Source organism: Oryza brachyantha, chromosome 1 (assembly GCF_000231095.2).
Source record: "Oryza brachyantha chromosome 1, ObraRS2, whole genome shotgun sequence".
Classification (NCBI taxonomy): Eukaryota; Viridiplantae; Streptophyta; class Magnoliopsida; order Poales; family Poaceae; genus Oryza; species Oryza brachyantha.
The window spans coordinates 23,588,117-23,603,283 of NC_023163.2; the positions used below are offsets into that span (position 1 = coordinate 23,588,117).

Genomic DNA, 15,167 nt, shown 5'->3' on the forward strand with positions numbered 1-15,167 from the left:
TCACATTGTAGACGGAAGTTGCCTCGCCACCTATTCTCTCTAAGTACACCCTCTGTCCAAAATGTTGGCACGTGAATTAAACAACTATGTAAAAGAAAAGAGATTTGCTTATGTCCAATAAAAAATAACAAAAAGTAACTCGAGGTACTGGTATTAAATCGTTTCTAATCGTTGGGTCTAATAGTACATATCCTACTCAGTTATATCCAATGTTAGGAAATGATTTGGTACTTCGAGGTATTTTTTGTTGGACCAAAGCAAATCTCAAAAGAAAAGGGAGAAAGTTTGTAATGATTGAGAAGAGAATTTATGGGAGAAAGTTAAATAAAAATGGTTATAATTAATTGAAATGATGAGGTAGGCAAAGAAATAACTTTATTTTGGAACTGATAATGGGCGTAGAATAACTTTATTTTGGGATGGAGTGGCTCAAAACCGAAGAAACTGACAAAATACTTTGAGAAAATACCCTTATAATATTGAATTTTACCTCATCCATTACATGCCCCTGAGTTTTCATACTGATCCCATCTATACTTATTTTCATTAGCTGACCATTAAATATTTCTAAATTAACTATGTTACCCCTCTCTCATACTTATGTGGTACCTACTATATAAATTTTCATATAAAAATAACTCATACTAAAATAATGTGCTAGAATCATTATTAACTTGAAAGACACAATTTGAATTTTTATTTTTATTTTCTAAAAATTATGATCAAATCTATACATTAGTTTCATGGACTCCCTCCGTTTTTTAGTTGACTCTGTTGGATCTCGTTTCACCATTCGTCTTATTCAAAATAACTTTAAATATTATTTATAATTTTGCATATTCTATCAAAAAGTAAATTTCAAATTTGATCCAAAGCATATTTTTGCAATGATTATTTTTAAATTTTGTAATAAAATTATGTTTCATTTTTAAAAAATTATATCATTATTTAGTATATTATCTCTTATTTTTTACAAGTCAAATAATTTTTATGTCAAACATTTCTAACTTGTTACCAATATACCAAAGGCAATAAATTTATTTCTATAGAAACTAATGGTTAACTAAATGTGCATGTAAAGATCTAGATAAAAAATCGATATACAGTAGAGGAAACAAATCTCATGAGATGCAGACCAAATCAGATGAAATTTCAAGGACATATACGGAGTAATTGTTTGTTTTTTTATAAAAAAGTCAAATGCCATATTTTCAAATGAAAAATAATTTATGGATACAACTTTATATATGTATTTGATAAAAACAAAAGACTACAGAATAAACTATAGTAAAAACCTCAAATCAACTTTAAATATAAAATAAATATATTAAATTTTGCCTTACAAGTACATAGGAAATGGCTCAAATACTTTTGTTCGAGCCCGCATGTGAAGGATGGTCAGTGTCACCAGAATTCAAGGCCTGACACGAGTGTAGCGCATTGTTGCGGCCGTGATGATTGCTTATCGAAGTTTCCGGAAGGTGAATGTCCGTGTCAAAAATGCAAAATGATCAAGGTGCATGGACTCATGGAAGAGAAACGGTGGTGCTTCATTCTTTTTCCACCATTCCCTATGCCCCCATTGCACGTACACTATTTGAGAATTGAACCATCCATATAATTTTTCAAACAAATTTAGTTATAAAACTTTAAAATGTAGCATATGGTATAAGTGTATTGTAATCCCTATTTTCTATAAAGTTAATATCATTCTCTGTTCTCTCATGAAGTCACACCACCTTAATTATTTTTAGCCATCAAGGATGTAAATTTTATCTCTTTATATCATCTCAATTGTTTTTAGCCTTTGGATGATTGTATCTCTTCGACAGACCAATAATTTATAACCTATAAATAATTGACAAAGACATAAAAATATATAAACACATAAAAAATCGTATAGTAGGTAAGAAATTCTTTCTTTAGAATTTATATGTATTATATTGTCGTACAGTTCTCCCGCAACAATGCGCGGGATATCCATCTAGTATTGTAACTTAAGCCTAATAACTACAATGCAGCGATTGGTTGGGTTTTTAAAGAAAAACGTCAAACGACTTCGTACCACAATTACCTGTATTTTAAACTATATTGTACATAAACTCTTTTTTGCATAATATTTAATTTGTAACTCAAATCTTAGATACTTCTAAATTGTATTGATATGCTGACTTTTTTCTTAATTTTATATTTTTAACTGGAATTTTAGATGTTTCCAAATTGTCCATCCTTCCATCAATATTAATTATTTTAAAACTTTTAATTGGAAATTTGGATATTTCTAAATTGTATTTACATATGGACTCTTTTTTATTATTTTTAATTCCAAAACTGTATTTCTAATTGGATTCTTTTTAATTGGAATTTTAGATGTTTATAAATTGTATTTGTATGTGGACTCTTCCATTACTATCAATTATTTTAAAATTTTTAATCCAATATTTGGATTGGGTTTTTCTGAGTCGTATTTACACATGGACTATTTTATTGTTTTATTTATTTTTAACTTAGAAATTGTATTTCTAATCATATTATTTTTTGTTTTTCGATTAATATGCGATTTTCTAGTCCATGGGAGTGAACATGATGGCTTCCTTTTATGTGGTTATTGTTGGTTTTGGTAGTGTTCTTTCATCATGACATGTTTTTGCAATGTTTATAAATAAAAGAACGATGCTATACATACGTAAACCTTGGTACGATCCGTATACGATAAACGGTGAGCTATATGTACGGTGGCCTCCTTCCGTCTGCGTCGAGCGAGAGCGCAACGCAGCCCACGGCACGTGTCTTACACCGGATCGTACGAAACCTTCGTACGCGTAGCTATTTCCATAAATAAAATACACAATCTTTGAGTGTCACGGAGTATATAGCAAATTTAGCATATAATGCAGATTCTTGCAATGAAAGCGCTAAAGCCCAGTGATTGGAGTATCCAGATTTCCTATAGCCCATAAAAGTGGCCCAATATTAGGCAGTTTGCCTGGGCTTCATGATAGGCGTTAGGAACGAAGACAAATGGGCATCTCATAACCTGGTAACGGAAATACCACGGCTTTTATTCAAGAAGATTAACTAAACTATCACCCAATGAATACATCACACCTAGGAAATTCTTTGCCTTTTTTTTCTAACAATGGACTTCCCCCTTTCCGTCAGTTGCAAAAGACGAGCTAGCCACGCATCTGGTATATATGTTATCCCAGGCAAAAATAAATTCGATACAGCTAATATTAGTACTCTACCCGTAGATGACGTGTTGCGGCAAATGAAGCAAGCAGTCAAGAACAAACGACCCTTGCAACTTCAGTAATGCATTGAATCGTATGCAAATGAAAAGGACCTGTCAAATGCCTGGAGCATTGAACAATTAGGATCATGATCTTCCTTTATTTTGTCCCCTTGCGGTCTCATTTGTTTCTCTTTTTTTTTGGTGAAAACAAATGATCATTTCTTATTGTTAAGTAGTAGTAGTAACATGATTACTGGATATGACAGCAATCGTCTGTACATCCTGACGAATCCGAAGTCCGAACCGAACCGAACCGAACCGAACCGAAGGACGCAAGCAAGCTACTACGAAGTACTACCCATTGGCCTTGGTAAGTGTGGGTGAACGGATAGGCGTACATGTACGTCGTTACAGTAAGTGCCAGAAGGGAGAAGAGACTTTATTTTTCCTCTCCAAAGCAACCGCAACTGTGTTTTCCTCTGCACGCGCAGCGCCTGAAGACCAGTTCATTCTTTGTAGAGACTACAAATTAAAGGGCGTATATATACACACAACGATATGTCCCACACACAGTATAGCCAGCACCATAATCCAGAAACCACATGGACAATACACGGATCCTGAAACTAAAGAGACGAATGGGGATAACGCTGGCCTACTAGTCTCTACAACGACACATTAGTACGGGTACCTAACAGCACAACGCGCCATCATGCATCGCCTTGATGACACGAAAGAGCCCAGGAAAATATCTCCGACCAGCGAGGGCACTCATGCATGCACTCGCATTACGTACAGCGGCAGGTTAGGCAGCAGCCACTCGAAGCAGACCGACCGACGCGAGTAAATCAGGAAGCCCGCGCGCGGCCGGGGCAAGGGCGCGCATGCATCATGTCCACCAAAAAGCCGGACCCGGCGGTGGCGCGCGCGGTGGCGGGGTGTGGTCTTCTCACGCACGCATGCGCACGTGCCTGCACGTGCCCGGAGGCGTGAGACGCACCACCGGCCGACCCGTCGAACCGCGAACGGTGCGTGCGCCGGCCGGCCTCTGTCTCCGCGTACGTCCGCGCCCACGTTATACTACCCCTCCCAACAAAGAAACACCGATGCACCGCTCGCTCGGCGACGACGCATCAGGAGTTCAGGATTCGTGCATGTGACGCCGCCCACTGGCCGTTCCAGGCTCGCATGCCCGCTCCCACTTTAGTTAACTCGTAACAAATGTAGGAAGCCGATCTGCTGCCGATGTGATCCCTGACCAACGTACCGATCTCCTTTTTCAGAGTACAGCTAACTAACCGGCACTACCTCTGTTTGATAGAGTAGTACTCCTAGATAGCTAGTGCACTAGTGTTAGTTATCAGAGGCTGTGGTTTTGACTACGTGATATGACCAACAACCAGTACGTGCAGCTAGCATGTAATTAACGGGGATCGAGTCTAACTCAAATAATTAAACACAGCGTACGTGCTGCAATGCTGGTTCTACGGTGGCAAATTCACCACGCAGATGCAGGCATGTACGCGGGCGTACATGCATGCAGCGGCAAGCGACGGTTCCCAGGCCGTGCCCGTGCACCTCCTGCCGGTGGCAAAGGCGCACAAATTTGTGCTACCGATGCCGGCGGACGCAGAACCAGCGAGAAATGCCACCATGAGTAGGAGCATATTCGATGCCCCCTTTTTTTTCTTTTTAACTCCTGCCTCATCGAACCGGATTAAACGTATGTAGTAACGTAAGCACCGTACCCGGAGGCGTACTAGTATATTGCCCGTTAATTCGTCGTTCCATCTGGATCACCAACTCCTGCGACCCTGCGTGTCTGGGATCACGAGGGGGCGCAGGGGCCAAGGCGACTAACGCTCGCAATATGCCGGTAGGAGTACTATTCTATACCGGGCGAGCACGTAGTCCGTCGTCAGGAATCCAGAGCTCCTTCCGGCCTCTAGCTCGCGACGCTAGTAATCAACTAGTATCCCTGCTTCTTCTCTCCTCTATCTCAGGTTTCTCTATTGCCACCCCCCATGTGCAGCATGCGGCTCGGGCGCCCGTCGCCGGACGGGGATAGCTGCCCTGACCGAGCACGACGCCGGTTTTTATACTCCTCCACTTGTCCCCCTGGTAGTGAGAGCCCACATGCGCTCAGTTCACAGTGGCCCCCACACAAGCTCATGGTTTTTTCTACTTGCTCGCTAGTGTTGTTACCAAATTACCTGCAACACGAGATGATCAAGTCTCATAAGGTTAGGAGTAATAATCACCCAAGGTCCACAGTTGGGAGTGCATATTTTTAACGGGAACGGGGGTGCTGGTATGTCAGATGCGGCCGGCAGACTAACTGGCGTATCGTACGGTAGCCTGCCCTGCCTTGCCTGCCATTTATATTGTTCTGAGCTGCTGACTTTCTGACAGCCAGTTCGAGTTACGTACGTACGTACGCCAAGGTAGGAGTAAAACGAAGCTTTCACTTCACCAGCAGCCAGCCGGGCAGGGCATGTCACTGATTGCTTATCCGGAATTGCGGCCAAGCCCAGGTGGTACCGGCGGGAGGTACAGCAATGATGAAACGCAACCACACTAAAACAGCAGCAGCAAAAGGCTTGCCGGCCGGCAGGCAGGGCGGGGCCAAAGGTTTTACAGCGAGGAGAGGGGCTCCATGCCTCCGCCCATCCATCCGTCCGCCCGCGCGCCCCGCCACCATTTAATCATCTGGCTGCCATTAGGAGGGCATCTTTCTCACGCGAGGTGTGCTAATGGTCACGTGCTAGAGCTGCGACACACGACGGGTGGGCAATGGCACCCTCACCTCCTTTGCATCCTGACTTGCTAGCTGAGCTCTTGTATTTTATGTTCGGTTGCCCACACAAGAGTTGTGAAGTGGTACTGCAAGGGTATTATTAGCGCCAGGCCAAAGCAATGAGCCAAAAAAAAAAGGATCAATTTTTCATATATTCTGGTAGCAGGGAGAACGAGAAATGAAAGAAAGAGATTTTAAATACCTTGAAATGCGTTACAAAACGGCAAAGATAGATAGGAAGATAGAAGCTAGAGAAATCAACTCCCAAGAAAAGGTGGTAAACTTAAGAGGATCATAAACAAAATTTGACACGAAAAATTCGATGAGCTGAACAAAAGGCGCGCAAACTAAACGAAGTGAAGGAGGCAAAAACTGGGGAAACTCCTAAGAAAAGATTAGTTCTTCAGCTTTTTTTGGTTCCTGGGTTTTTTAGATTATTCCTGGGCTAATTGATCAATTCTAGCACACGACTCATCTAGATGAGCTGCCGGAAGTCTGTCCCTAGGTGGTGGTTGATCAACAAGTCGTCGCTGCTCACGAAGGGCGACGTTCCGTCGAACAGCATGGAGCTCTGCATGTGCATTAGGCTCCCCACTCCACCGCCGGCGACTACATGCGGATGCGGCTGGTGATGCGGGGTCTGCTGGTGTATCTCCTTTTGCCGGCGCAGCTCCATCACCTTGCGGTGGGAGTTCGAGTGCTTTGACACCACGAAGGTGGGGCTCGCCGCCGGCCGGTACTCCGGTACCAGCCGCCCCGACTTGTACCGCACCCCGCACGCATTGCACAGTGTCTTGGGTCCCATAGGCCCAGTCCTCCACTGTGGCGTCTTGTCCGTATCGCAGTGGACGCACCGCCTCCCTTCCCCGGCCGCCACTGGCGCCGAGCCGCCCGAGTGCACCGGCACGCTGGAGAGCTGCGGCTGCGGTGGCGCGTCCTTCTTCTTAGCTGGCTTCGAGGGTTTCTTAACAGGGAACGCATGCGCCGACACGCCAGACTCCGCCGGCGAGATGGCCATGGATGCCGGGGACGGGGGAGACGCGGGAGGCGGGGGCAGCACGAGCAGGCGGGACGACCAATTGCCCGGAGCAGCGCGGGATCGCTTGCTCCTCGCTTTGGCGGGGACGGGCGCCTCCGGCAGGAAGCCGCCGGGCTGCACTGCTGCGGAGGCAGCCGCCGGCGCAGCTTGAGCCGACAGCGCGCACGCCGTCGAGAACCCTCCGGAGGGAATGCCGGAGATGAGTTGCAGCTTGTGGAGGTCTTCAGTGGCGAAGGTGTCCTCCCCCTCGACCATGTAGTTCGACAGCCACTCCAATTCGGCTAGTTGGTCGTACTGCGCAGAAGTCAACAGTAAATTCAGAGTACTGCTCTTATGTTCAAAGATTAAGTAATTTTTGTTTGCTGTGAGCCGTGACAATGTTAACGGTTGAGTTTAAAGGCTGCTACTTTTGGTATCACTATCACCAATTCACCATATTTATCGAACATTTTCTATATCCGTTGCTATACCCCAAAAAAAAACTGAATTGTGGTTAGATAGTTCATAGTTCTGCACGTACGAAATATTTTAGTGGTTTAACGGAGATTAATTCAGCAAATTAAAGAGACGACTCAGACGAGACTCCATTAGAAGTGATACGCAAGAGGTGACAGAAATGATGGACGCTTTACTGTAAAATCGAGGATAATTATCAAGACAAACGAAAGATAGGCAAAGAATTTTACCGGCTCACATAGCTCGCCGGAGAAGTCGCCATCGGCAAGGCCGAAGGAATTGCTGGAGCTATCCAGGGCCGTGATGGTCGACGAGTCCGCCGACGCGTTCCCCAGGCCTGCCTCCTCCTTGCCGCCGCCGTCCTCACCCTCCCTCTCATCCTCCTCGTCGTAGGGCAGCACGAGGAGGTCGTCCACGGCGAAGTGGTCCCCGCACCCCTGCTGCGCCTGCGCCTTCTTCTCGCGGCCCGCGCCGCCGTAGTAGGCGGCGCCGCCGCCACCATGCACGCCGTACTCGGCCGTCGCCTCCATTCACCGCCCCGGCCAGCTGCAACCCGGCGCGCCCGCGGGCCGCGTGCGCGAGCGCTACACACACACTGCCGCGGACGCGCGCGGGGTGCGGAAACAATCCTATTTGCGTTACTCGGTGCCTTTTGTTCGTTTCTCCTTCCGTTTCTACGTGTGCGCGAGGAGTGGGATGCAGCACCGCAGATAACGCGAGAGAGAGAGAGAGAGAGGGAGGTGGAGTAGGGTTTAATTGGCGTGGAGCTGGAGCGCGGAGAGACGGAAGAGGAGGAGGAGGAGGGGAGGTCAGCTGAAGCGAACGATTCTTAAGGAGTAAATAAAGCGAGGGCCACTGAGCCCAGGCACCAGCCCACCAACGTACCGGGCCGGGTTCAGGTTAAAACTAGAAGGCAGTGAAAAAATTCCAGTTTAAACACTTTACTAAATAACCATGTAATCCCAGCGTCATTGCATTCCCCAACTACCCATGCGACCAGCTGGAGAGTGAACTCCATTTTTGTATGCAGGGTGTGGTTGAGGTACTCACGCTGGATTCCTGTTTGTCTTTTACGTACGCGTGAGAACAAATTTACTTACGCGCGAGAACAACCAGTCTGACGAGGCAGGTGGATTTTGTGAGGCGCTGTCACGTGGAAAGTGCTGGTAAATTCTCGGAGGCGTTACCTCTAGCTTGGGCCTTGGGGTTGTTCGGGATTATGCGGGAAACTGTTTTAAGCTTCTAACTTGCCGTCTCCTGTCTATTGCATATCATATAAAATAGTTATAAAAATATAAAAAAATTTGTGAAGATAAATTAATAGGTGATATATAACTAAAAACATGCAAGTTAAAATATGACTTCTACGATCCATACCCAAAAATAACAAATAGTATATGATCGTGAGTATGTGTATACTATTCAGAGTTTAATTTGTTGTTTTTGTTATGGATTATAGAAGTCATATTTTAACTTGTATATTTGTGTAGTCATATATCACATATTAATCTATCTTCATGAATATTTTTATATTTTTTACTACTATTTAAATATCATGCAGTAGACGAGAAACCGACGAGGGACGGCCCTCGAGAGCTTAGAATCCATGCTCAGGATTATTGCCGTGCTAATGAGATAACATTTGTTAAGAGCATCTTAACAGCTTATCTAAATTTGGTCATCTATATCTTCATTTGGATGGTCATCTAAAATAGTTTTATCCTTCATATCTCTTTGTACTCCACCAGATCATCCATATATGACATCCTCCATATATTTTTGGAGGATCGAGAGATCATCTGAATATAAAGTTTTTCTCCTAATATGGATGACATCCAAAAATAGATGATAGGATATTGTTCTATTAAAGCTTAATTTATAGTTTTCATTCTCTATTTTTAAAATAAAAGATTTGATTGATGATGCTCTAGGTACCAGCCCCTCGCGTGGGTCGCTGGCTAGCAAGCTGCACGAGGGATCGCAGTGGCGCCGCACGTTCTGGATATTGGCCGTTTCTGTTCAGAGTCGAGGCTGCCACGAAGCTCCAATTTTTTTTAACCGCTTATAATTCAAACGTAGAGGATAAATCTTTGGATATTCCACAGTGCATGCACGTTCCAAATTTCAAAACTACTCTCGTTTTTATAGGTGGCAGCTGAATGTTGGAGGTGACAGAAGGTTTCGAAAATGGTGAACATTAACAATGCGGATGCGAGGTAAGAGCAAGTTCAATATTATATCTAACTATTACCTCTAATTTAATCAATCTAATACCATTTCATATAATATTTATATACAAAGCATTAATACACTGTCACACATATCATACCCACACTACGTTTTGGAGTTCATGCTGCATTTGGCTATAAATTAGTAGCTCACTACTCTTCTCTCTCATCTTTTATCTTTTTAAAATATGTTTATAGCTAGCTTATAGCCTGCTATTGGACTTGCTCTAAGGCCTATTTTCACTACATATTTCAACACAGCTAACTCGATAAAACGATGCATGAAACAACTACTCGTAAGGTAAATTTTATTGTACTATTTTTAAAGCTAAATAAAATATTTAATTACTACTGAAAGTTTAATTGCATGCAGACATTGTTTGATTGCATGAAACGCCTTAAGCCTCTCAATGCGAGTTTCACTGTGTTACCGAAGACTTGGTTAATAGTGCCCAAATGTTTCATGGCTATGAAACTGATTCCTTCTCTCTCCTCATAGTTTCATACAAATATTCTCTTTTGTGCTGATGTGTCACCTAATTAATATGCTTGACACATCCATGAAATCTCCATTAAAACTGGCCTAAGAGCAAGTACAATAGCAAACTATAAGCCAACTACAAACATATTTTAAGAAGATGAGAGAGGTGAGAGAAAAGCAGTGAGCTATAGATTTATAGCCAACTGCAGCACAGACTTCACGACACAATAAGTGTATGGTAGGTGAGACATGGTAGTATATGTTTTATAGGTAGCTATTGTATGAATTGGTTATTAGATTGACTATAGATAAATTGGAGTTAGTAGTTGGCTATAGTATTGAACTTGCTCTAAGAGCGGGTATAATAGCAGACCATAAGACAACTATAAGTATATTTTAAGTAGATGATAGAGAAGAGAGAAGAGCAACGAACTATAGATTTGTAGTCAGCTGTAGCACGGATTCCAAAATACACGTGTGTATGACAGATAAGACATAATATTAATTGTGTAGTATATATTTATAGATAGCTATTGTATGAATTAGCTATTAAGTTGTCTATAAACAATTTAGAGCCATCATTTGGCTATACTATTGAAGTTGCCTTAATACTTCCTTTGTGCGATCGACTGGAGAGAGAATTAAAATGCTTGTGCTAGAGACTTTATATTATAGGATTTCAACCTACACTCCGTACCATCTTTAAATTTTGAGAAAAAATGACAGTTTTCAATAGATAAGAGAATGAAACTTTCAGGTGAACGCATTGAAGCGCTGCAGCCCATTGCATGCGAAGCGTCTTGCCATGTCTTTACAGGCATATAGGCGGCATGGACAGAAGCAGCTAGCTTACGATTAACATGTGGGCAGAGATGTACGGTATGATAAATTCGTCGCGATATGATCGGTTGTCATGGTCGCTCGCACTAGCTGGATTTCTCTAGAGAGGAAATGATCGCATGACAAACAACCAGACATACCATGTGTGAGCTCGATGACGACGTTATGTTTTTGTTATGCGTTCATCATTCGGTGCAATTACTCTTTGGAGGCAAAATCACTTTCTACCACAAGAGACGAGCAACATGCAAGTCCCTTTCGCCATCGATTTCCCTCGGAACCACGGCGTGAATTTGGTTTCGTCAAGTAAACATTAAAGTTTTGACCTAGGGAGTCAATAATGAAAATCACAGCATTTGGGTTTATGCAGTCTTTACTGTGTATACATGTTTTGTCGTTCTCCTGGGACATCCTTTGGTCCACGCAACTGAAAACTGAAAGGTGTCCATGTCACGCCCCCGGCCGGCGAGACGGCGGCGCTCATCACGGCTCCACGGAGGCAGCATGCAGTGACCGAGAGTGACGTGCGCGATCTCGACACGTAGCCCGGTCACGCGTTGAGTAGCCTTCGCGGCGGAGGGCGCCCACGTCACGGGGCCCCTGCCGCGCGTCCACGTACGTACCACGTGGGGGGCACCGACGCGAGGGCATCTTGCGCCGTTCGATCTCGATCGTTCGGGCCTGGCCGGAGTCGTCGCGACCGGCACCGTGCCATGAGAGCGGCAGGGTGACTGTGTCAGAGGGTGGCCCCGGGGAGGACATCGTGAGCTCTACGATGTATGATCCCGATGTAGATTAGCCTCGGAAAATGGATTCTTCTACTGCAGCTTTCTTTTCTTTCTGTACCTAACCGGAAAGCTTTTCATTCCGGTTAGTTGCTCTCGCAAAAGGTAACGGGGTTTCTGTAGTGTACTCTTGGGCTCAAGTTGGTGATACTATACTTCACCGAAGCAATCTGAAATAGTGAATTACCTCCGCATTTTCATGTGTTTCTTCTGGATGGATCAAGGGGACGTGCAGGAGTATGTGCATAGCACATAATTCTTCGAATTGGGCAAGTCGTGCCTTCGATCAGAAAAGGTGGCATGGCAGTGGCATCAATAAAACCCAGTCAAGCTGCAACGGCTTGCACGGTGGCCACGCACCACACCTTTCGAAAAAGGAGCAGCTGCGATGCATCTACACACGAACATCAAGGCACCACATTTGCCTTCCCGAAAAAATTATGGCAGCAACTCAACTTTGCAACTTTCGTCAAATTTTGCTTGGATTGAAAGGAAAGGCCTGCGATGTGGGGGAGGATCAGAGCAGGAGCCCTGGGCCGGTGAGACCATTGCTTGCTTGCATCGGAGGTTTACGTCACGTATTCTATCTCTGTACGAATTTTCTTCCCTTTTTTACTCCTTTAGCTTTTCCTTTCTTTGTATTCCTTTTTCTCTTGTTGCTATTCCGGTTGGATACTGCCAGGATGGGCCAAAATATTTTATGTGCAATCCACGCTCCCGAGCCCTCGGCCCAGTTATATATACGAGCAGCGTGGAGGGAGCGGTGGTCAACGCCACGTGGCTAGATTCGTGTCCCATCTTTTGACCCCCCTCGCTCTGCGGCGGCGAGCCGCGCTAGCTTTCTATTCCGAGATCCTTCGCACGCCGCATGTGCCGGCTAGCTGATGGACTCCGCCTCGGCTTAGTTCGAACATAGCGCAACCCATGAATGGTCACGGGGCCGCACGGGGTCACGTGAACCATCGTGCTAAAGATTGCTTTCGCTTTGCGTGCGAGTGGCTCTTGAGCCGTGCAAGAGCGGGACGCGCGCACTACACGAGTAAGGAAGGAGCATGGCGTACGTGCTTGAACTCACCATATATCCCTTCGATTTTCCCAAGGACTCCTACGTACTCCAGTAAACAGAAAAATGCCATCGCAACAATGGGGATCGATCGTATATATATATGTTTGATTGATCATTGATCTCGCGCGTTAGGAGGTGCATGGGATGCATCGTTGAGATGAATGGCAAGTAAGGTGCTGTGTTCATATTACCAAAACCGTGAAAAACCATGGCAATTTTCACGCCTATTATTACGGTGACATAGCAGTAATATTAATATCTCTAAATTTAAATATTTTTTAAAAAATAACTTAATTAATTTGGTATGATTTTATGTTATTCAACCATGATAACCACAACATTCACCCTTGTTGTTTAGGTACGGTAACGGTACATCTACGCTAATATTGATACGCTCTATGGTTATACTAGTCTAGTTGTATAACATGTTTATCACTGGATCCTAAAAAAGTAGTGATTGTTTGATTTTTTTCATAGAAAAAACAAACGGCACATTTATAAATGAGAAATAATTTATGAATAAAAAATTTTATATATGTATTATTAGCTATCTAAAAGTATAAACTTTGATAAAAAATCTTAAAATCAACTCTAAAAATTAAAAAAAATAAATTTTAGTTTATAAGCATCTGTACAAACGTAAAAAGAAGGGGTGAAACCTTTTCATATGGTCAAACTTGAATGAATGCCTGCCCTAGATGGTGAAGACCCTACTAGCTAGCTATAGAATAATTGCATGTGTTGTCGATAAATATTGCGGCAAGCGTACGTAGTACGTGTTGAGAATTAAAATGCCACCACGCCACGTATATGCACTGGTGATGGCTGCACGAGTGCACATGGCGCGCGGCTGTCGTCTTACGTGCAAAGTGACATATATGTGCTCGTTAATTACTCATATATGTGTGTGCGGACCATTGGATACACAGTAGTAATTATTCTCGGTTTTTTTTAATGCCAAATGTATTAGTTTGAAAGAATTCTAACGCTACATGCATAGCAAGCTTAGGCGCACACATGCATCCGCATACGGGTGCAATAATAGAGGCCAGGGCACTTCATTTGGTGGTCAAAGTGCACGGGTGATCGTGGGTCGCTTGCCAGAATGCCAATGGTGTACTGGTGTGTGTCACAGGCACGGCTGAACGCGCGCGGTTGTGGTTGGATGATAACTAAAAGGCACGCACGAGGCCATCTTCTCCCCCACACTAATCCAAGTTGTAAGTAATTAAACTACATATTCCATGCGACATGCGACATGCCACGTACCGACCAGAGCCTAGAACAATTAACACATCGGAAACTTGTTGAGTGACGTTACGTACATTCCGATCGACCTGACATTTTCTCCTCTTAATTAACGCCTCATCTGGGCAGCTGATGTGAAAGATTCTTCTTCCCACCTTCATGTTTTCGTTAGGGCTCCCTTAGTCCCTTCGTGTAAGTTTGTTTGAACAGAGCTGATCAATTGTGTATGTGTTGTGTTTTGAGAAGAAACAAGCTGATCAGTTGTTGAGTGGTTGAACTTTGCAGTTTCTCTTTACGGATGAGCTGCTGGATACGTGGATGTAGCGGCATGTGCATGTCAGCAGCCTGGGCTTTGGGCCGAGCAAGGAAGATAAAAAGGATCGAAGGCCCAGTAACAAATACATTCATCCTTCGATGCTGGACTCCCTCCGGTTTGCTGTACAATCCCAAACACGGGTTACAAATACGGGTTACTGGATTTTATTGAGCAGGTGCAGTTTGCTGTACAATCCCAGGTACGGGTTACAAACTAGCGACGCCGAGGTTACTGGATTTTCTACGAATTCGCCAAGGTCCAAGGATTAGAAACCGTATGGCAATCTCACTAGATTTATAAGAACTTTCACTTTTTTGAAAGCGTTACAAAGTGAAAAAAGGGTTTTATATTTAGATTTCTATGAATAAAGGGTTTGTTCCAAACTACCACAGTCTATGGCTGCATTCTTTTGTGCAACTTATTTCCATATTAATTCATCAACTTTTGGACACACGCTTCCTGGACGGTTAAGCTGTACATTTTTTAAAAAAGTTTATAATAGTTAATTTCATCATTTATATCATTAGTTAGCTATCAAAAATCATATAATATTTCATTTCATCTAAAAAACTAATACAACCAATAGTGTAATTTTATATTACCGAGTCAGATTACTTTAAGCAAGATTATTATAAGCTCAAGTATCTAATGGATTAAAAGATGAGTAATTACTTTA

General features: G+C 43.5%; 1 protein-coding gene across 1 annotated transcript; it reads right to left on the minus strand.

The window, feature by feature from the left end:
* Positions 1–6,281: 6,281 nt before the first annotated feature.
* LOC102712308 (GATA transcription factor 12) lies at positions 6,282–8,316 on the minus strand. The gene is made up of 2 exons (XM_006644633.3): positions 7,758–8,316; positions 6,282–7,365 (listed from the first exon to the last, which is right to left on the minus strand). The coding sequence occupies exons 1-2, from the start codon at positions 8,055–8,057 to the stop codon at positions 6,508–6,510; spliced, it is 1,158 nt and encodes a 385-aa protein (XP_006644696.1). The 5' UTR covers positions 8,058–8,316; the 3' UTR covers positions 6,282–6,507.
* Between the last annotated feature and the right edge of the window lie 6,851 nt (positions 8,317–15,167).

Excerpts from the sequence above, each read along its gene's own strand:
- LOC102712308 (XM_006644633.3), bottom strand. The coding sequence starts at position 8,057 with ATGGAGGCGACGGCCGAGTACGGCGTGCATGGTGGCGGCGGCGCCGCC. Across the intron at positions 7,366-7,757 it reads CCGGCGAGCTATGTGAGCCG|TACGACCAACTAGCCGAATT; the intron begins GTAAAATTCTTT and ends ACTTCTGCGCAG.